The 17856-nt window shown below is 41.8% G+C and overlaps 1 protein-coding gene across 2 annotated transcripts; it reads right to left on the reverse strand.

The window, feature by feature from the left end:
* Positions 1 to 35: 35 nt before the first annotated feature.
* On the reverse strand, positions 36 to 16907 carry exo1 (exonuclease 1). 2 transcript variants are annotated; one of them, XM_031879369.1, is made up of 14 exons: positions 16818 to 16907; positions 15051 to 15247; positions 14357 to 14476; positions 12696 to 12819; positions 12025 to 12162; positions 10396 to 10608; positions 9593 to 9780; positions 9341 to 9443; positions 9037 to 9250; positions 7408 to 7447; positions 5613 to 5919; positions 5351 to 5440; positions 2430 to 2611; positions 36 to 292 (listed from the first exon to the last, which is right to left on the reverse strand). In XM_031879369.1, exons 2-14 carry the CDS (start codon positions 15209 to 15211, stop codon positions 199 to 201), a joined length of 1974 nt encoding a protein of 657 aa, XP_031735229.1. In that variant the 5' UTR covers positions 15212 to 15247; positions 16818 to 16907; the 3' UTR covers positions 36 to 198. The 2 variants fall into 2 exon arrangements, with proteins under 2 accessions (XP_031735229.1, XP_031735228.1); XM_031879368.1 differs by having other exon boundaries at positions 37 to 292; positions 5613 to 6162; positions 7261 to 7447.
* Positions 16908 to 17856: the final 949 nt, after the last annotated feature.

Here is a 17856-nt window from a genome sequence, read left to right on the forward strand (position 1 = left end):
GTTGACGCAACAGATAACAAGATGTGATGAAACTCCACTTCATGCAACTTAAGTCTAGTTAGGAAACTCAACGCCACACACAAGATACATTTGCATTAGAAGAGGGTTGCTTTATTTAAAACTGTACATTAAGAAAAACAGGTTAATGAGAAATCATTAACATACATGATATGTTTAAAAGCTTCACTCCCATACACATCAGAAGCTGGTGAGTAAGGAGTTGGCCGGCAGGTTGTCTTTGGCTGGAGACATGGGCTTTCCTTTCTTACGCGCACTAATCTTCTGGGAATCTCTGAAAAACACAAATGCGGTTTTAGAACTGATCTATTTAAAACAATCACTGGTTAAAGTTACTGGTGTTACAGCCGTGATGTCACCATGACAGTTAGTTTACACTGTTGTCCACTGTAAGTGGGAGTTAGTCGAAGGTTTAAAACGGTTCCTCTGTCCTACCGTGACAGTTTTTTTTATTATCTTCACTGGGAGATCATGAGATAGGTAGTGTGTGCATGAGTGTCTGTTCATGGCTAATCTCGCATACCGCTGCTCAAAACCACATATTTTGGGTGCTCATTTATTGCTGCATGCTCAAAGACGTCTAGTAATTTCAATGGCTCACTTTATCAAAACACCTTTTATTGCCTCTTTGATACTGCCTTTGATTGATGGCTGACCGCTAGCTCCTCACTCATTACTCTTAACCGGCGGGGGGAGCAGGTTAAGAGCTGCCTCTCTCTGCAGCCAGAGACAGAGGGGGAAAGCAGTTTACTCAGTAGACTTGAAGCCTAAAGAAATGCTTCAAGTCGCAGGATATGCCTGTGATGCGCGTCAGCACACACACACACACACACACACACACACACACACACACACACACACCTCTTTGCAACTTAGCCGCTGCTCCGTGGGCACACAGCGTGGTGAGGCTGGGTATGGTTTGAAAATGTTTGATACGTACTGATACCTTGAATACTGATACTGATGGCACAACAGTACTTTTTCTGATACTTTGTGAGAATGAAAACCTCATAGCCTTATCAGCAGCCCAGCTATGTTACTATAAATGACTACAGCTCTTGTCACTACTATGTGTAAAATTGTTTATTATGTAAACATTCCATTTTCTTGAAATTATGTAAACAGTCTGAGGTATTAGTTAATTGCAAAGCCAACATGTTGACAACATAAAAAATAAATAAAAATAAAATGTAACATTAAGGCCACGACCACAACAAATTCTCAAATATTAGACTTGACAGTTTCAGTAAATATTTATCAGTCACTTTTCTAAATCCACATGAAGGCTCTTATGTGTGCATGTTGAAGCGTTTCTGATGTGGCTTGCAGGTGAAGGTCGGCCTTCTCTGCATCTAAGGTGATTGCACAATTACTGTCGAGCGCCGACATCTTTTCAATACTGAGTAGGATGGGCATAATTCAATACAGCTTGCTGACTTTATTTAGTTTTTTTACCAGATTGTATGATTGTCTTGTACGACAACTTTAAGCCGATTGCCCACACAAAGCTTGGTTTGTACCTGCGCCTGGTACCCTAGCACGAGCCGACACACGAGCTCTGAACACGCAGACCTGCAGTTTGTTGCAGGTTTCTGTGAAATGCCAGCGGGCGTACAAACGCCATAAACCTACCTCCTCAATACTAGGGAGGGATCGTAATTTACTGTAAACTCATATGTCATATTTATGGACTACTTTATTGCCTTTATAAAAGCCCTGCACAGAAAGAAGTCAAGTATTAAATGCATTAATGCATTATAAAGAAACAAAAAGGTTAAATATCCTGTATTTGATTTGGCTGCAAAATATTTACACAGCTGTAGATTTTGTTTTTGATCTTCAGACAATGAGTTACTAAAATTCGGAGGTGCACGACCAAGCGTCGAGACAACTTGCAGAGCCTTCACACACTCATTTTTTGGAGCGCCCACCTCACGCCTGCTTCACTACGGGCAAGTAGAATCAGGCTTTACGACGCCGCTAGTTTTGGAGTATGGCTGAATTCATTCAATCACACAATACAGTGGTGGTTGTTGCAGATACACCTGGTGGAAATCTGCACTTTACTAAGTGACACTTTCTACTTTATATTATAGTTTTATTTTCTTATAGTATGATAGTTTATCAAAGCTGCGTGGGTAAAATGCTGCCTCAGCCCCAGCAGTAGGGTTGTGTCTGTCTTTGACACTTGCACTACGCTCCATTCAAAATAAATGTAAAGAAACTGATCCTTATGCATGCGTGGTTTCCCCACTGTACCACACTGAACCCAGACTGGGAACCTTTACACCCCTTCTCACAACTGCATAACAAAGCGGTTATTCTTTTAACATTATTATAACATTGGAACTTGGAACTAGTGTAGTGTATTCTATCAATAATTATATTTCTTTACAGAATTTCTCTTTTACTTTTTGAAGCTGAAATTCTTCCAGAGGCTGCTGATGGTGGCCTGGACCCCAGGGGTGTTTTCATTATTGGAGGAAGAACCCACAGACTTTCTCCTCAGTCCACTGGCCCTGGCCGGGCCCAGTGTTCGCACCTTTGCTGCTTGACCCCGGCTGCTGGACTTTGGCTTCAACAGACCTGAAACCTGGAGGGACAAAGACCATGTATGTGACACAAGATTAACCATAGAGGAAAATACACACAAGCTTTTAATGCTATGACAAAAATCCTACATTTCTAAACCCTAAATTAATAAACAATGAGATGATAAAATCAATACACTAACTCGATCGCCATTATTGCAGGGGCATCTCTCTGTTTGAATGCAGGATGTCCTAAGAAGTGTAAAATGTTCTACTTTAAGACACGAGGGGTTGCAGTGGTCCCACAGAATAAATTAACAAACTGTGGCATTATTGTGAAATAAAACGTTAGTTGCTCTAACTAGGGCAACCTAATGACCACCAACAAGCAGCGTTTTGGTTGCATGTCATATCCCTCAGTCTGCCTTTGTCTACTGTCTGCTATTCAATATTGACAAAGAGGTCAGAAAAATAGAAATGTAATGATTTAATGATACATTTCCTTTGATACGGACTTAACACAAACAGAAATGTTGTTTTTTGGGTTAGTAATTGGTGAGAGAGGGAGAGGGACACAGAGGAGAAAGAGAAAGGAAAAATAAAAGAGGGAGGTAGTTCTCACATCGTAAACTTCCATCTTTTCCCCTCCTGCTCTCATTTACACGACATGAAATACAAGTTGGTAATCAGTTAGCCTTGGTTTTGGTAGGTGTATATTTGAACCTAAGACACAACCAGGCTAGCTGTTTTGCAGTTCAGTCTTTATGCTAAGCTAGGCTAACCACATCCTGCCTTCAATACTGTACTTAACACACAGACATGAGATTGATATCATCTTCTCATCTAATGCAACAGGAGCACACGTCATTCTAGAGCGTTGTCCCTGCTCACTGGCTGCTTCTTGAGAGCAAAAGATATCATATGTGAGATGACATGGCTCGACAATGCCTTTAGCTTTACTGAATTACTGTATATTGAGAAATTACAATGTACTTTATTTTCAGAATTTACAGCCCTGTGTCCGGAGCCTTTAATGGTTCTATGACTTCTTCTCCTTAGTTAAATGATAGTTAGTCTGACTTAATATGGGACACTGGGTATAAGCCAATTGGTCGCCTATGTCAGCCAGCACTGTTCTCCCTTTTTACTAACACTATATTTTGCAAGGGCTCCGTCGCTGAATCCCGTGTTTAGCACCGCCCCAGATGATTGTGATTGGTTAAAGATATACAAACATGCAATAGCGTTTTTTCCCCCGAAACCAGACTGCTGTGGAGATAGGTCTGGCTATATCTGTAAGTTCAAGACTCCTCTTGATCTTACATATATTCACCTCTTTTCAAAGCGTAATGAAAGGCATGCTCTGCTGGTTATGAAAATGAGTTGGATGGTAATATTAGTTAATTAGCTTGTCACTGTAGAAAAACCTCATTACCAGCACATTTCCCATGCTGCCAGGGGACATTAAACACCATGCTAATGAAATGCATTGGAGATTTACAGCTCCTTACGGCAGGCTGACACAACCCTCCTCCACTGTCTAATGGTAAAGAAGCTATGGGACAACTCAGTGCCTTTGAAGAATAATAAACTAAGATTTAACCAAATATCCACAAGGTTAGACATAACTTATGCCATGTCCCCACTACTCCGTTTCCATTTGAAAACGCATATGTTTCGCTAAGTTTACACTGAGCGTCCACGCTATGTCAGCATTTTCGAGCACCGAAAACAGAGGAGTTTGAAAACGCTCCTGAAGACGGATAAGTTTGAAAACTCCAGGTTGTGTTTTCGTGTGGACGGTCAAAAACGGATAAGTTTAGAAACGATGACGCCCACATCCACATTCGCTACTTGATTGGTTCTTAGCAGTCATGACGTGTCCTGCCGCGATTCGTCACACTCCTATCACCTGACCCTTACCCGGAAGCTCACAAACAACAACATTGATTATCGATCGACTACCAGGTTAATTTAACATGGAGAACTGATTACAGGCGTTGCTGACCTTGTTGTCTTTACTAGCAGCTGTTGTTCAGTTAAAGTCTGCATTATTATGGAGGAAGCAGCTGTTGTTGGAGCGATTAGTGAGCGGCGTGACCAGCGGCATTACCAGACCTACGGAGCGGACGTCTGAAGTCACGGTTAGCGGCTTTAGGGAGGGTGATGGATACCAAACGGAGGACTTTCCTTTTCTTATTACTGCTTATTTTGTTCTCCACATCTATTGTGAAGTCCGCAGATAAAATGTAAAGGAACAAAAGCAGTAAATGCTATTCAGTATGACAGATAAGCCACCAGTAGAGCTACGAGTGAGAACAGACAACGACACCGAGGAAACGAGTATGAGATGTGTGTTGACCACTTTTATGGATCATAATCTCGTAAACTTTTATGTGTAAGTGTTGATTTTAAAGTAAATTTGATGTGAGAGCGAGAGATAGTTACAACAATGTGGGTCTTGCTCTAAGTCTGAAAAATAAAACTTTCCACGAACTGTGTCTGTTTGAGTTCACAGAGGAAGATTTTAGAGAAGATCTTAAGTATCAAACACGAGCTTTCATTGTTAAAGACTACTTTATTACTCTCTCGTATTTTGTTTAACTAAGCAACCAATCTACTTCCTGTTTACATCGACACCACGCGTATGCCCAGTGTACGTGAAGAGTCACGTGATATTTGTTTTCAGGCATTTTAGTCTGAACGGAGATCAATTAGAAAACGATGCTGAAACGCCGTGTGGACGGAGAAAACGGAGTAGTATGGATGTAGTATGGATGTAGCCTTAGGCACAAACCCACCTTTGATCTCAGCATACCAGGTTTCTGATATGCTTCTGTTGAGTGTGTGGGAATCTGTTCTGGCTCAGAATCTTTGCTTGAATTAATTTCCTGAGGAATTAAATGAAAGACATGTAAGAACACAAAGCCATGCTACCAAAACAGTATTGCACACCAACTCATGAACCATGACACTCTGATGATGATGTGCCTGTGAAGGCTGACCCAACCACAAGGGATGTAAAAACATTTTTAAAGGCGGTGGAGATTTGTAGGAACGCACAGTTGCAGCATCCTCCTGGTAGGAGGAGGAGAAGCTGTCGGTGAGGACTTCCTCTTTGTGGCAGGAAGTGAGGTAAGGCTGGGACTGGGAGAAGTAGGCACTGTCCTGCGAGGGAGGTGAATCTTGGAGGTCATTATTTTTCACGTGTTCTCCATCAGTGGAGGACAGATGTGGTGGTGACATGTTTCCAGGGGGTCTGTGGGTCTTTGTGGACAAGGAAAAACTCTCCTTCTTATACTGAAACTGCTGCAGGGCGGACAGGCCTGACGTGGACTTAGGCGTTTTCAATTGTTCAGCCGTGGAGGAGCTGCCTGACCACTGAAACAGCCTTGGGCCCTGACTGACTGAACTGGGGGATGTGGTGCTAGGTGATGCAGGCGGGCTGGGGGTGTCCACAGATGGAATGTCTGGACCATCACTGTCCTTGGTCTGGGAGCTGGGAGAATTGTCCTGAGTGGGACTCCCTGCTCTGTTCTCTTCATCCTGAGGTAAATCCTCCTGAGCAGACATCTTAGTGCTCAGACTGGCTGAACTGGAACCGCTGAAGAATCTACATGTGGAAATAAACACAACCACATCAGGATAACATACAGTGTTGTGCAAGATGGCACTGCTCGAGTGACAGCCTGTTGCAGAAGCTTGTATAACGTCCTGTGCATTTTGTTGTATTCAATTGCCTTGTTTTTACTTTATTTTAGCTCATATTGTTAATATGGATATGGTGTGGTTTCAACACTTTGGAGGAACAGGATCAGGAACTGAGCTGTGAGAGTCTGACCATTTTATCTGCGTAGGGAGTTCATGCTCTCTGTTATTGGTAACATCCCACCATCAGCCGCCAACTCCGTCATCGCTAAACCAAAGACTCAACACCCCAATGCTTTTATTGCCATTTCAGGAGACCTAAACCAAGCCCCGCCCCTCCCGGGAAGATCGAATCACGACCGGGTACTTCTTAACTCCCTGTGACCAAGAGGACAGTCGGGTGGTGGTTACAGGATGCTACAGAGGCACTTGAGGGATGTTTTCAGAGAGATATGTTCTGGGATGAAACACATTACTGGGTTTAAGGACAAGAAAAAAACAGGGCAGCTTGAGCAGAGTGTAGGTGGAGCCAGAATAATTCTCTGAAAACGTTAACAAAACTTGCTAGCCAGTGTTAACATTAAGTTAACATTAACCAACAGGACCATATTAGCCAACTCAAACGCTGCTGGCAAACTACTTCACCAGGAGAGCAAACAGAAGCTCCAGAGGAGGACAGGAGGCTAGTCAGCTAGCTCCAGCCTGCTCTCGCCCCAACAAAGTAGCCTCCTAGCGGCGAGGAGTAAGGGTTCCGCTGGCCATGCTGTTGGGCTCAACTTCTGTAATAAGCCATTAACCTGGCCAAATTAGTTAAACAACTTAGTACTTCATCCACAAACTCTTGTCACATCGTAAGTACATTGCTATCGCCAGATACAGTAAGTGACAATTTTCTGTAAGCAGTGTCGCATGAAAGCATGATGGAATTATCAAGTTAGCTAAGGTAGCCAGCGGTCTGCTAGTGAGCTTGCTAATTGCCATAAAGTACTCCATGGTAACCATACGTGTCTAGATTAGTAATTAATGATTCTGATAAGGAGCTGATCATTCGGTGTGATGTCACCTGCTGCATGTGGCCTGGCTGTCCTCCTCAGCTTCCTGGTTCCTCCTCTGCAGCAGGGTGGCGAAGCGGTTGCGTGGCCGAGGCGGACTGGTTAATGTTGGCTTGTCTGAATGCTGGTCTGACCTGGACCGCTTGTGACTGGAGGACGAGTACTGCTGGAGCACATCCTGATCTGATACACTAGAGTCTATGGGAGGAAAAAGACAAATACAGTCCAGATGTTATAAGCTAGGAACTGCTGCTGTTATTATTTGCTTTAGTATATCCATTCTGATTTGTATTCCAGAGCTCTGTTTCCTAAAGGACCAATTACCTGCAGATAATTACATTTCATAAAAGGAGGACTGGATTGGGTGAAACTGTAAAACCAATTCTATCACCACAATCTAAAGTAAACTAAACCGCAATACACTCAACATCGGCTTAATGCGGTTATGATGAATCTATAGTATGCATTTATTATTTGTTTCCATATAATTTTGTTTAATTTCTTTTGAACTTTTCCATGGTTTCCTTGTTTTTGCTTTATGCCTGCAAACTATCTTTGAAAGCATATTTTTCAAACTCCTACGGACAAAAAAAACAAATAAGTTAGTTGAAAAGGAAAAATCTAAACAAAAAGGCACAACAAAACAGCCTAGACTAGTCAATCAGTCAAGTTTCTATGTGTACCTGTTCTGTAAGATAAAAACAATAATAAGTGCAAAAAATGAACCGCAGTTCAATGTTAAATAAAATCCAGTTTTAATCAATACTAGTGCAGTGCCCGTTTGGTACTGGCTGACTGCTTGGCTCCCGGTTGTTATCGTCACTCATTGCTCGTTGACTCCAGGGAAGTGAAGAGGAATTTGGTTACTAGGAATGTTAAAAATCTACTGCTTAACCATTAACCGATGATCAGAATTTTGACCGATTACTCTATAATTTAAGCAGTTCAAAGAAAATTTAAAATGAAAAAGCTGAAAGGAGAATAGCTGGTCCACCTTAAGAAGGTCAGCCCACCTTAAGTGAGCCTGAGCCGAAGTTGTTGCGAACCCCCTTCCCTTTAATCAGCAGTTAGCTGGCAAGGGAGACACAATAATTTAGCTTTGAGTTATATTAACGTTTTATTAAACGATAAATAAACTGAACATACACTTCACTGATACATTCACAGCTTTAACGTTGCTGACAACTTCACTCATCGTCACACTCTCTCTACGCAGAACTTGCAACACACTGGGGGAAACCCTGACCGAGTGTACCAGGCAGACACACAGCTGACAACATGGCAACTTAATTAATTGCAGTGGAGACTTACTGAGAAAGTGGCTGCATTTGTCCACGACGACACACATAACATTGTGGCCACTAACTCTCCCAGATGGGTGACCTGGGGATTTAACCGGTTTGTGTATCAGGTTATCGGGGCAGCTGGGTGGCTTGTTAATAAGCACATCAACGACAGAGCCCTGCATGCAAGGGACTGATCTTGACGGTTAACGGTTAATGATACATACAGAGATTCCTTGCTTTAGAGTTGGATATTATCAGATTATCAAAAACCTAATCATCTCCTGTACAGATGAGCAGTGGGGACCAACTACGAAATCTGGAGATGTTCAAACCTAAACCTTGTCCTTAAATTGTTCCACAGCCTAACTTGCAATGATCATCAGCCGTCATCAACCAATCAGATTTTTGCACTGAAGTCGACTTCTTTACTGACAGGGTAAAATGGGTATATTAGTGTTAAAAACCATGCAGCTATCTAAACACTGCATGTTAATAGCTCACCTTCTCGTGGTCTCTTCACCTGCAGCTCTCTGGAGGACAGCCTCAGACCAACCAGACTGATGATTCTCTCCTTCCCCCTGGTGGAGGGAAGCCTGTCCGGGGAGGCAGCAGACAGGGGCGGGGCAACTGCTGCTGGCTTTAAGCCTCCACTCCAGACACTGGGCCCAGTGGGGGCTGGGGAGTGGTTCCAGCTGCGACTGCGGGGTTTAGAAAGCTAAAAGGGACATTTACAAAGTTGTTCTAAATTAAATAACACACTTAGTTAAAGGAGACCTGATTATCAAAATTGGCTGTGATCTGATACCTGTGGAATGGGTTTGTCTGGGCTGAAGTCATCTATCCTCTCCATGGTGTTGATGTCAAGGTTTCCCAAGGCCATCTGCAACCCTTTGTCATCTCCTAGATTTCTGGATTCAATGTCATCAAGGACAAAATACTTTGCAAGTGACGGAGAGGAACTTACAATTTCCCTTTTCTAAATAATATGAAACCAAATTAGTTTCCACTGTTGAAAAAGGTGACACTACATACGATGTGACTCAGGGCAGGAGGATACAGTCCAGCGTAGCTGAGGGTGGCCGGGTCGATGTGCTCTGCGTACGGGTTGAGAGGTACGACCTTCCTCCTGACAGGATCAAACACCAGCTGGTAGAGGAAGGTGTTATTGGCTCGGACAAACCCCTCAATGTACTGCTCAGGGATGACTAGAGTCATCTTCAGATATTGGCCCATCTTTCTGATCACCTGACAGGGCAGCAAAAGCTCACAATGAGTTTGGAAGTCAAAGGTTTGTAGTAAAAACTGTTTTTTTTGTTTAGTTTTTTAAAGTGAGTCTGAGCAGTGGACACTGTGACCACAAACAACAATTTGGGGATAATGGTTCAAATCGAAATGTACTGCAACGGTAGCACAAGTAGAGCAGAGTCAGAATTCTGACTGGCTTGTTTAAAACTGATCTATCTCCATACTGAGCAATTTGGAATGTGGTTGAAAGGTCTAGAAAAGTTAGTAAATGTAAGTGTCATGCTCAAAAGTCACAAAGACAGTACTTAATGTCAATTATAGAATAATTTAGCTTATGAATTCATCTTTATGCTATATAGTCTCACTTTAAATCTGTTGGACCCCTTAGGAATGGTGATACCACTTTTTCCACGAGCTGATCTGTGAGACGCTGGAGGGTTTTTGTTTTCCAGACTTTAGTCAGATGAGTTAAACGTACTTTCCCCAGAAGCAGGTTTGGTGTGCGCCATACGCTTCTATGTTGATCCATCAATCTTAAAAGTCAGGTACCTCTGGAATCACAACTTCAAATAGTAGTAACCTTGCAAAATGCATAATCCAACTTCATCATCTCACCTTGAGGATATCAGGGTCTTTGGCCAGTCGCAGCAGTTTGCAGGCTTTGCCTAGGCCGATGCCATGAAGGGAGGCCAGATAGTCGCATCCAGAGAGGATGCACATGTAGCGAAACTTCTCCTCTGTGAAAATGTTCCCCAGAGAGCGACAGCGACCCATGTTGCTTTGGTCTATCTCCAGGCCGTTGCCCTGCTTGTCCATCTTGAGGATCACCTGCATGATTGGGAAAGACGATTGATTTAGAAGTTGGTGGCCATGTAAGAGCAGTGGTAGTACTACTACATGAGGCTATGTTTAAAAGGTATGTTTGCTGCAAACAGGATCAACACTGTAGTGTTGTTTCACTGGCAAACGCTGATCTGATATAGTCTGTCATTTTTCTCTCTCATTGGACAGCCAACTTACTTGTTGTTCTTACCGAAGAACACAAAATAAGCACTAATACCTTTCTCTGCCCATGCAAACTTTTATCTGGTTTGAATGATGACAACGACCAATAACATTACCCTTCTCCAGAGAACCATCAGGGTCCTGTTCTCCAAAGGCAGCTTAACTAACAAGCTGATATCAGGCTAAATAATCCGGTTCATTCTCATCCTACTAATTTGGTTGATTGCCAGCAGTTTGAGAATTGATTTGTAAATCATGGATGGAGTTATCTTGGCGAGCAGTGTGCTCTTATTGTGAAATAAAGACAAAATGAGTGGAGTGCTGATCATGTGATTGTGGTCTCATGAGGTAGGTAAACTGAGAACAGTCAACAAATCTAATTTTATACGTGTTCCTGAATTGTTGCTGGTGGCTCTTTGATCTACATTGTGCGCCACAATATATCCACATCACTGTTAAACAGTTAGATATTAAGAGTGAATGTGCTGAGGCTCTCCCTATGGACAAGCAAGTTAATCATAAGCCTGTTTGAAAATGAAACCTTAAAAGCAGCTTTAAAATCGCATAAACAATCATTTTAGCAAATTGAGCTAAATGACAAATTCCTATTTAAATGTCAAATGAAATGCCATCTGTTCTGGCTCCATCGGTCTTTTAACATTCAGAACCTTGCAGTTGGGTTGAGTCTTTTCTCAGTTTCTAAAACTACATTCTGCTTGGTTCTTTTTTGCTTATAAACTGTTATTCATGGTATTTTATTAAGTTCAATTTGATTTAGTTTTAACATGTTTAGGTGAGGTTTTGTTGTGAAAATGTAATTCTGATAATTACCGGTGATGGTAAATGGACTGTACTTGTATAGAGCTTTTCTAGTCTTTCCGACCACTCAAAGCGCTTTAACACTACATGTCATCATTCACCCATTCATACACTGATGGAAGGGGCTAAGTGACAACATCAACACTTTCTTTATTAAACTACTTCATATATGCGTTTCACAGCAACACATCTGGGTCACGGTCCAGCTGACTGTCAATAAGCATGCACTTTTGCAGATTTAGGCTTAAGGACTTGTTTCTAAGGCAACGGCTACAGATGGATTTTAAATCAGTTTCAAAGAACCAAATAAATCACACTTGTGTCAAATCGTCAACACTCTACTATGAGAACTATCCCCGTACAAAGAATGGTTTTCTCCATGGAGCTGGAAATGGATTCCCTGGATTTAGTACTCCGTACCTTTTTGCATCCGAATGCCAGCAGGTCAGAGTCTTCTGTGATGACAGCCTGGGCCAAACCACATTTAGTGAGGTACGCTAACTGAGCATCAGCTTCATATGGAGCCACAACACAGTCCACTCCTCTCGCCCTGGCAGCCTGGTTTAAAAAAAAACAACACAAAAAACATTTTCTGCACAACGACACCAACATCACTGGATGTAACCACTAAGAATAAAAGAACATTTCAGAGAAACAAAGAAAGCAAAGCACGCAACAGTGGGGTCTAAATGGCCAAATGAAATATTGTCATAGCCTTTCTGATGTTGGCAGGGTTGACATGCAACCTGGAAGAGAAACTGTAGAGGGCCTCTACTAGGTCTGGTTCAAAAGTAGCGTAGCTGACTTCACTGACACTCAGCCCCGAAGCTGAGAACATTGGAGCAGAAATGAGGCGTGCTGCCCTTCGTTTCAATCACAGTGAGCTTTGTTGTTTGGTCATCAACACTCAGTTTGTTAAGTTTACAGCCATGCTGTTGCTCTCTGTTGCTCTGTGTAAAATGATGCAGTTCAAATAAAAAATAAAAAGTGCTGTCGTTTGACTGAAAAAATGAGAGTGGATTCTGGGTCTTCTTGACTAAAAGGCACGCATACCATTGACTTCAGCCTGGCAGGAGATAGTGAGTCCTCACCTTAATAAGGTTATGAGCCATGGCCGGGGTGATGTTAACACAGCGGGTAAAACAGTCTCTGGCCTCCGACAGCTTGCCTTCACGTAGTAGCTGTCGGCCTTTCTGAAGGTTGCCTTCTCTACGCCTGAAAAGTAAATTAATGAAACATGTATTTATTTGTGGAGGGGCTGTCTGGTCCCACCTGGTCTGTACATTCCTCTCTGCAACTTCACACATGACAATGTTGCTCTGTTGCTGTTTAGGAATGCAGTCCTTCCAACAGGCCAAGCTTTGTCTGAGCATGTTTGTTACCAGGTATGAAAAACACTGGATCATCGTGTGCATTCAGTTCTTCTCAGATGACAATGCAGCTTCAGTGTCTGTTATGGTCACAAATGGTTTCTTTCTTCATACAAGTTTCTCTGCAGGGTTCGTTTCTGTGTGAGTGATCTGCGACTGTATATCCTTTCCCCAGCTTTGGCCTCGGTATTCATTAGTTTTCAACCAGATAAGCTCAGTCCACAAAAGGCCACTTTGTAGTTACTCATCCCCTCCGATATGAATGAGATTTATTTGATGAATCTCTCAATTATTTTTTTTAGATCAATCCTATAATGGTTTGCTCTCTGAAAGTAAAACATGTCCATCAGTTTCCCAGAGTCCAAGGCAACATCTTCAAATTCTTTGGTGTGTCCGACCAGCAGTCCAGAACCCAAAGATCTTTGGTTTACAATGATAGAAAACAGAGAAAGGCAGCAAATCCTTAGTTGAGATGTTGGAACCGGATATTGTTCAGCGGTTTTTGCTTGATGAATGACTTAAAATTGTAAAACAACTACAAAAGAAATTTCTGTTGATTGAGTAATAATCAATCAACCAACAGTATCAGCACTAATGTGATCCAGTGGTGAAGCTCCTCCCAATAGAGGGTATGCAGTGCTTCCCTCTCTTTATAGAAAATGGCCACCATAGCATAAAGCGTACCATGTCTGTAGTCTGAGCTGAGCTCTGTTTTACAATTCAATGTTTCTTACTTGCTTTGTAAGTACCATGTAAAAAATGGCATCACATTATATGGAAACAATTACAGTTTAATTCCCTCACTTTGTTGAAAAAGCGGTGGAATTCTCTCTGATGTGTTAACAGTGCTGCCAACTAGCCGTGTTTTGTTTCTGACTGAACTATTGCTGCTGCTTTATTTTGCCTGAAGAACCAGCGTCTCCCGGGTAGAAGCTATTAAGGTTATGATGAATAACTGTCTGTTATCTTCAGAGTCCAGAGGACATTCAGATAAAAGGGAAAACATCTTCAACCACTGAACAATCACTCCATCAACTTGATAAAAACACACTCAATTGGTTTCAGATGTACCAACCAATGAGATTTATGCATTTTATCTGCTGGTCTATTGTGCCGGTTTCCAAGTAACGTCATCAGTGCACACAGGGTCGAAAACAAAGGACAATGACTGACAGCTTATGAAGAGATCAACTTGAGGAGAATATGTTCATTATGTAGAGAGGAAAAGCGGTTTGCACACTGTGGATAATTAGCTGTTAGCTCCAGCTATCTGGTCAAGCCATACACTTTCTATGGTGCATAGTACGCCGTATAGCATGCTGTCCATGAAAGGTATGTGTCGCGCATCTATACATTCATGCACAATAAAGGTAAATACTCACTCTCTGCGAGCCCTCTCCACTTCTTTTTTTGAAGGCAGATTGCGTCCATCAAATACCAGAATTGGTTTGACACTGAAGCCCAACAGCATTTCCACAAATTTCATGCAGTACCACACATACCTAGGATTGAAAAAAATCAAAATGCCAATATCAGTTCTGGACATTCAAACCTCACTGCCAGATTACTGTTAGTGGCATTGACACAATAGATAAATAGTTGTAAACATTTTCTATTTTGCTGTATTTGATCTGGTCAGGATAAGCAGTTACCTGGTTTCATTGCAGTATGCTTAATTAGGGCCATAAACAACTGCAGTCAGCTGATTGGTTCAAAGATATGACTTGCTGCCTGTGCTGGTTGGATCATGTGGTTCAAGCTGTGAAGCCTTGAGAGCACACTAGTCTTTGACCGTGCTTAACCTGTTTACTGTGGCTATCGTGCCTGTATAGTATGTTTAACATATTTTGTTGCCAAATTATATTTTAGTTTTGAAAAAGAAAGGTTTTTTTGTAAACATCTGAATAGAAGAACAGGGGCTATGAGTGCCATTGAAACATATCAACAACTATATGCTTGGACCCCACCGCAATAAGTGGACATTGTCGAGAAATAGGCAGAACCCCACTGACAATTACAAAATATTAACAGATTTGTGAACACATTTTCATTTTTTAGAATAATACAAATGCTTACTGGTCAGTTGGTTCTCCTTTTGCAAGTTTCTCAGCACATGAAAATGCTCCTTTATGCAGCCAACAGTACGTGTCCACAGCCACGGTCTGGCCTTTGTATTTCTTCACATTGATGGGCTCTGCAGCATCTTTGATGAACTGCAGCAGGCCAGAGATTCCCATTTCCAGCTGCTGATATGAGCCACGCTGATTCTGCAGCTGTAAAACAATCAGGAAAATACTGATAAAAACAACTGCTTACACTTTAGGTGAGAAAAAGGTATATCCACAACAACACCTACATACAGGAGTTCCATTTCCACACATGCTAACAATGTTGACACTGGATTTCTTGTTTTTGCATGCTTGCCATCCAGGCCCTCATGCGACTGTGTTGTCCAGGCCTTCAGATGTGTGACTCTCTGCTAAGGCAATCTCATCTTATGGCTTTGTCTCTTTTTGATTATTTTAGGGCAACTTATACCTTTTTCATTAGATTGACACAGTGGAGAGGTGACAGGAAATTTAGAGGGAGAGAGATGAAGAATGACATGCAGCTAAAGTCCCCAGCTGGAATCAACCCGGAGACGTTGTGGTTCATTGCATGTTATCCTGTTAGTGAAAAGAAACTAGGTTTGACAATTGATTTGTCACATTTAAAGGCAAAATCTGTTGTCCAAATACATAAATGGAACCGGTTGTCGAATTTTTGTATTATGGCATTGCATGCTACGATATACAATATATCAATATCTTCTGCTGCCAGTTTAGATAAGCAATATCTGTAAACACAATTATATATTTTAAAAAGCTGCGTACATTTCTGTATCTATTCCTCATTTTCATTTAGTATATTTCTTATATCACCAAAAACTTCTAATCTGAGCCATTAGCTGAGTTGGAGTTGGTGAGAAGATGATTTCATGCTGTGCGCTGTGAGCTCATCCTCGGACATGTGCGCCTCTAGGTGCAGTGACTCCATCCTGTGTGACCAACAGCTTCCATGTCAAAAAACAGGGTTCACAAAGAACTACTTGATCCTTTGTTTCTGCTTAATGTCAGCGACTACGTAGGACTACAGCATCACAGAGAATACATCTCTCTAATGGAGATGGAATCCTGTTGTACTTACCACAGCGTTACAATCTGAAGTAATCATGAATACGGACACTTGCTGTAACGTTACTTCTCGTAGAACGGAAATACCACGCTAACCATTTCACCACTTAAGACCGCAGCGTTATATTAAGCACCCTTTGATGCGCAGTGCACCCAAAATATCTAATTCCCACTGTCAGGATGAACGCTTTATCGGTTAATCCCGCTGTATTCATCCACCAAAACACAATAGATTGCTAAAGCTAGCTAACACCAAACACTATTTAAAATGGAAATTGAGACCTGTTTGGGGAAGATATGACCGCCGAATTTAGCACAAAACCTCAAGCAAGTATAAATGCCATCGAATTATGTAATAAGATCTGCATATGCTTGTCAATAAGCAAGTCAACATTAAATTGGAAGTTCATAATATAACGTTGGTAATCTGGAAAGAAAGTACCCGGATCAAATGTTAAACAGGTGACATTATCGTTCTTGTCCTTACAGCTGGAAATTAATTGAACGGCATCTGATATCTCATAAATGAACGTTAACTTAACTGAAAAAGTGTACAGTTTCTTCGCTTCCATAGCGCTAACTGTGGCTGCAACCCACGTCAAAGATGACACACACCGACCTAAACAACACGCAAAAGCAATATAATGACGAATGTCGAAATACAACTTACTTATTTCCTGATACTTTCATTGACACATACATAGAGACAGCTTGACAGGGAAGGAGTTGGAGCGAGTTTAGTTTTAGCGGCAAAGAAGGATTTCAGTATGAGCTGCTGCTATTGGCCAGATGACCGGAGGGGGAGGGTTTAACAGTAGGAAGTGAGATGCGCTCCAAAACCTCACCGTTATACCCCGTTAACGTGTTTATATAGTTGATATAAACAAAGCACTGACCTGTGCTTTGTTTACTTTGGTTCAGCCCCCACACCAGCTTCTGCTGTCTGGCCATCACCTGGTATAGATTAAATGACATACCTCTGCCCTCTCATGTGTAACATGTACAGCTCCCCACACTCGCCTCTTCAAATGAGGCACGCCGGTGTTGCTTCCGAGTTCTCTCAATAGTCGGCTCCGGGCCGCGGCCCGCGGGAAGGCGTGGCTGACGGGCTGGGAGATTGTAGGCCCAAGTGTGAGGGACTATAAGGGGTTGAAATAGGAATGGGACACCACTTTGCACCATGACAACGACAAAAAAAATATGATATACAAATGTCGGTATTTATTTTATATTATCGACTCCGTGATTTGAACGTCTTGGCTCTTTCCTCACAAGATGAGAGGTAATTTCAAATCATCTATTTGCTTGTTTTTGTCAAAACGCAATGACAAAATTTAATATTTGATGAATAAAAATAAATAAATATCCTCTGATTTCATGTTTTTTTTTGTTCTATCTTTAACCCTTAATGTTTCTGAGTAAATATAATATGACAGGCTGAACACACTGAGCCGTCCTCTTTGTTTACCTCTAATGGTCATCTCCTACTCTCTTTTCTTTGACAATCTCCCAAGAGAAATTACCTAATTACCTCCCAAAATTCAGAAAATGCTTACATGTTATAAACAATTTACTTATTACACAAAATGTGTGGGTTTCATTTTTACATACATTGGCCAATACATAGGATAATATATTTCTCAGTTGAACTGGATTTTCTCGTGCCATATCCCAGCTTTATGTCATGACGTGAACGCATCATAAAACGT

This window comes from Anarrhichthys ocellatus, unplaced genomic scaffold (assembly GCF_004355925.1).
Source record: "Anarrhichthys ocellatus isolate YVR2014 unplaced genomic scaffold, GSC_Weel_1.0 scaffold252, whole genome shotgun sequence".
Taxonomy (NCBI): Eukaryota; Metazoa; Chordata; class Actinopteri; order Perciformes; family Anarhichadidae; genus Anarrhichthys; species Anarrhichthys ocellatus.

What these genes read in the sequence shown, in the direction of transcription:
- exo1 (XM_031879368.1), bottom strand. Translation starts at nt 15,211, where the DNA reads ATGGGAATCTCTGGCCTGCTGCAGTTCATCAAAGATGCTGCAGAGCCC. An exon ending in GTGGAGAGGGCTCGCAGAGA is followed by an intron (nt 12,820 to 14,356) that starts GTGAGTATTTAC and finishes TTTACTTTTCAG; the next exon opens with GCGTAGAGAAGGCAACCTTC. An exon ending in CAGACAAACCCATTCCACAG is followed by an intron (nt 9,251 to 9,340) that starts GTATCAGATCAC and finishes TGTCCCTTTTAG; the next exon opens with CTTTCTAAACCCCGCAGTCG.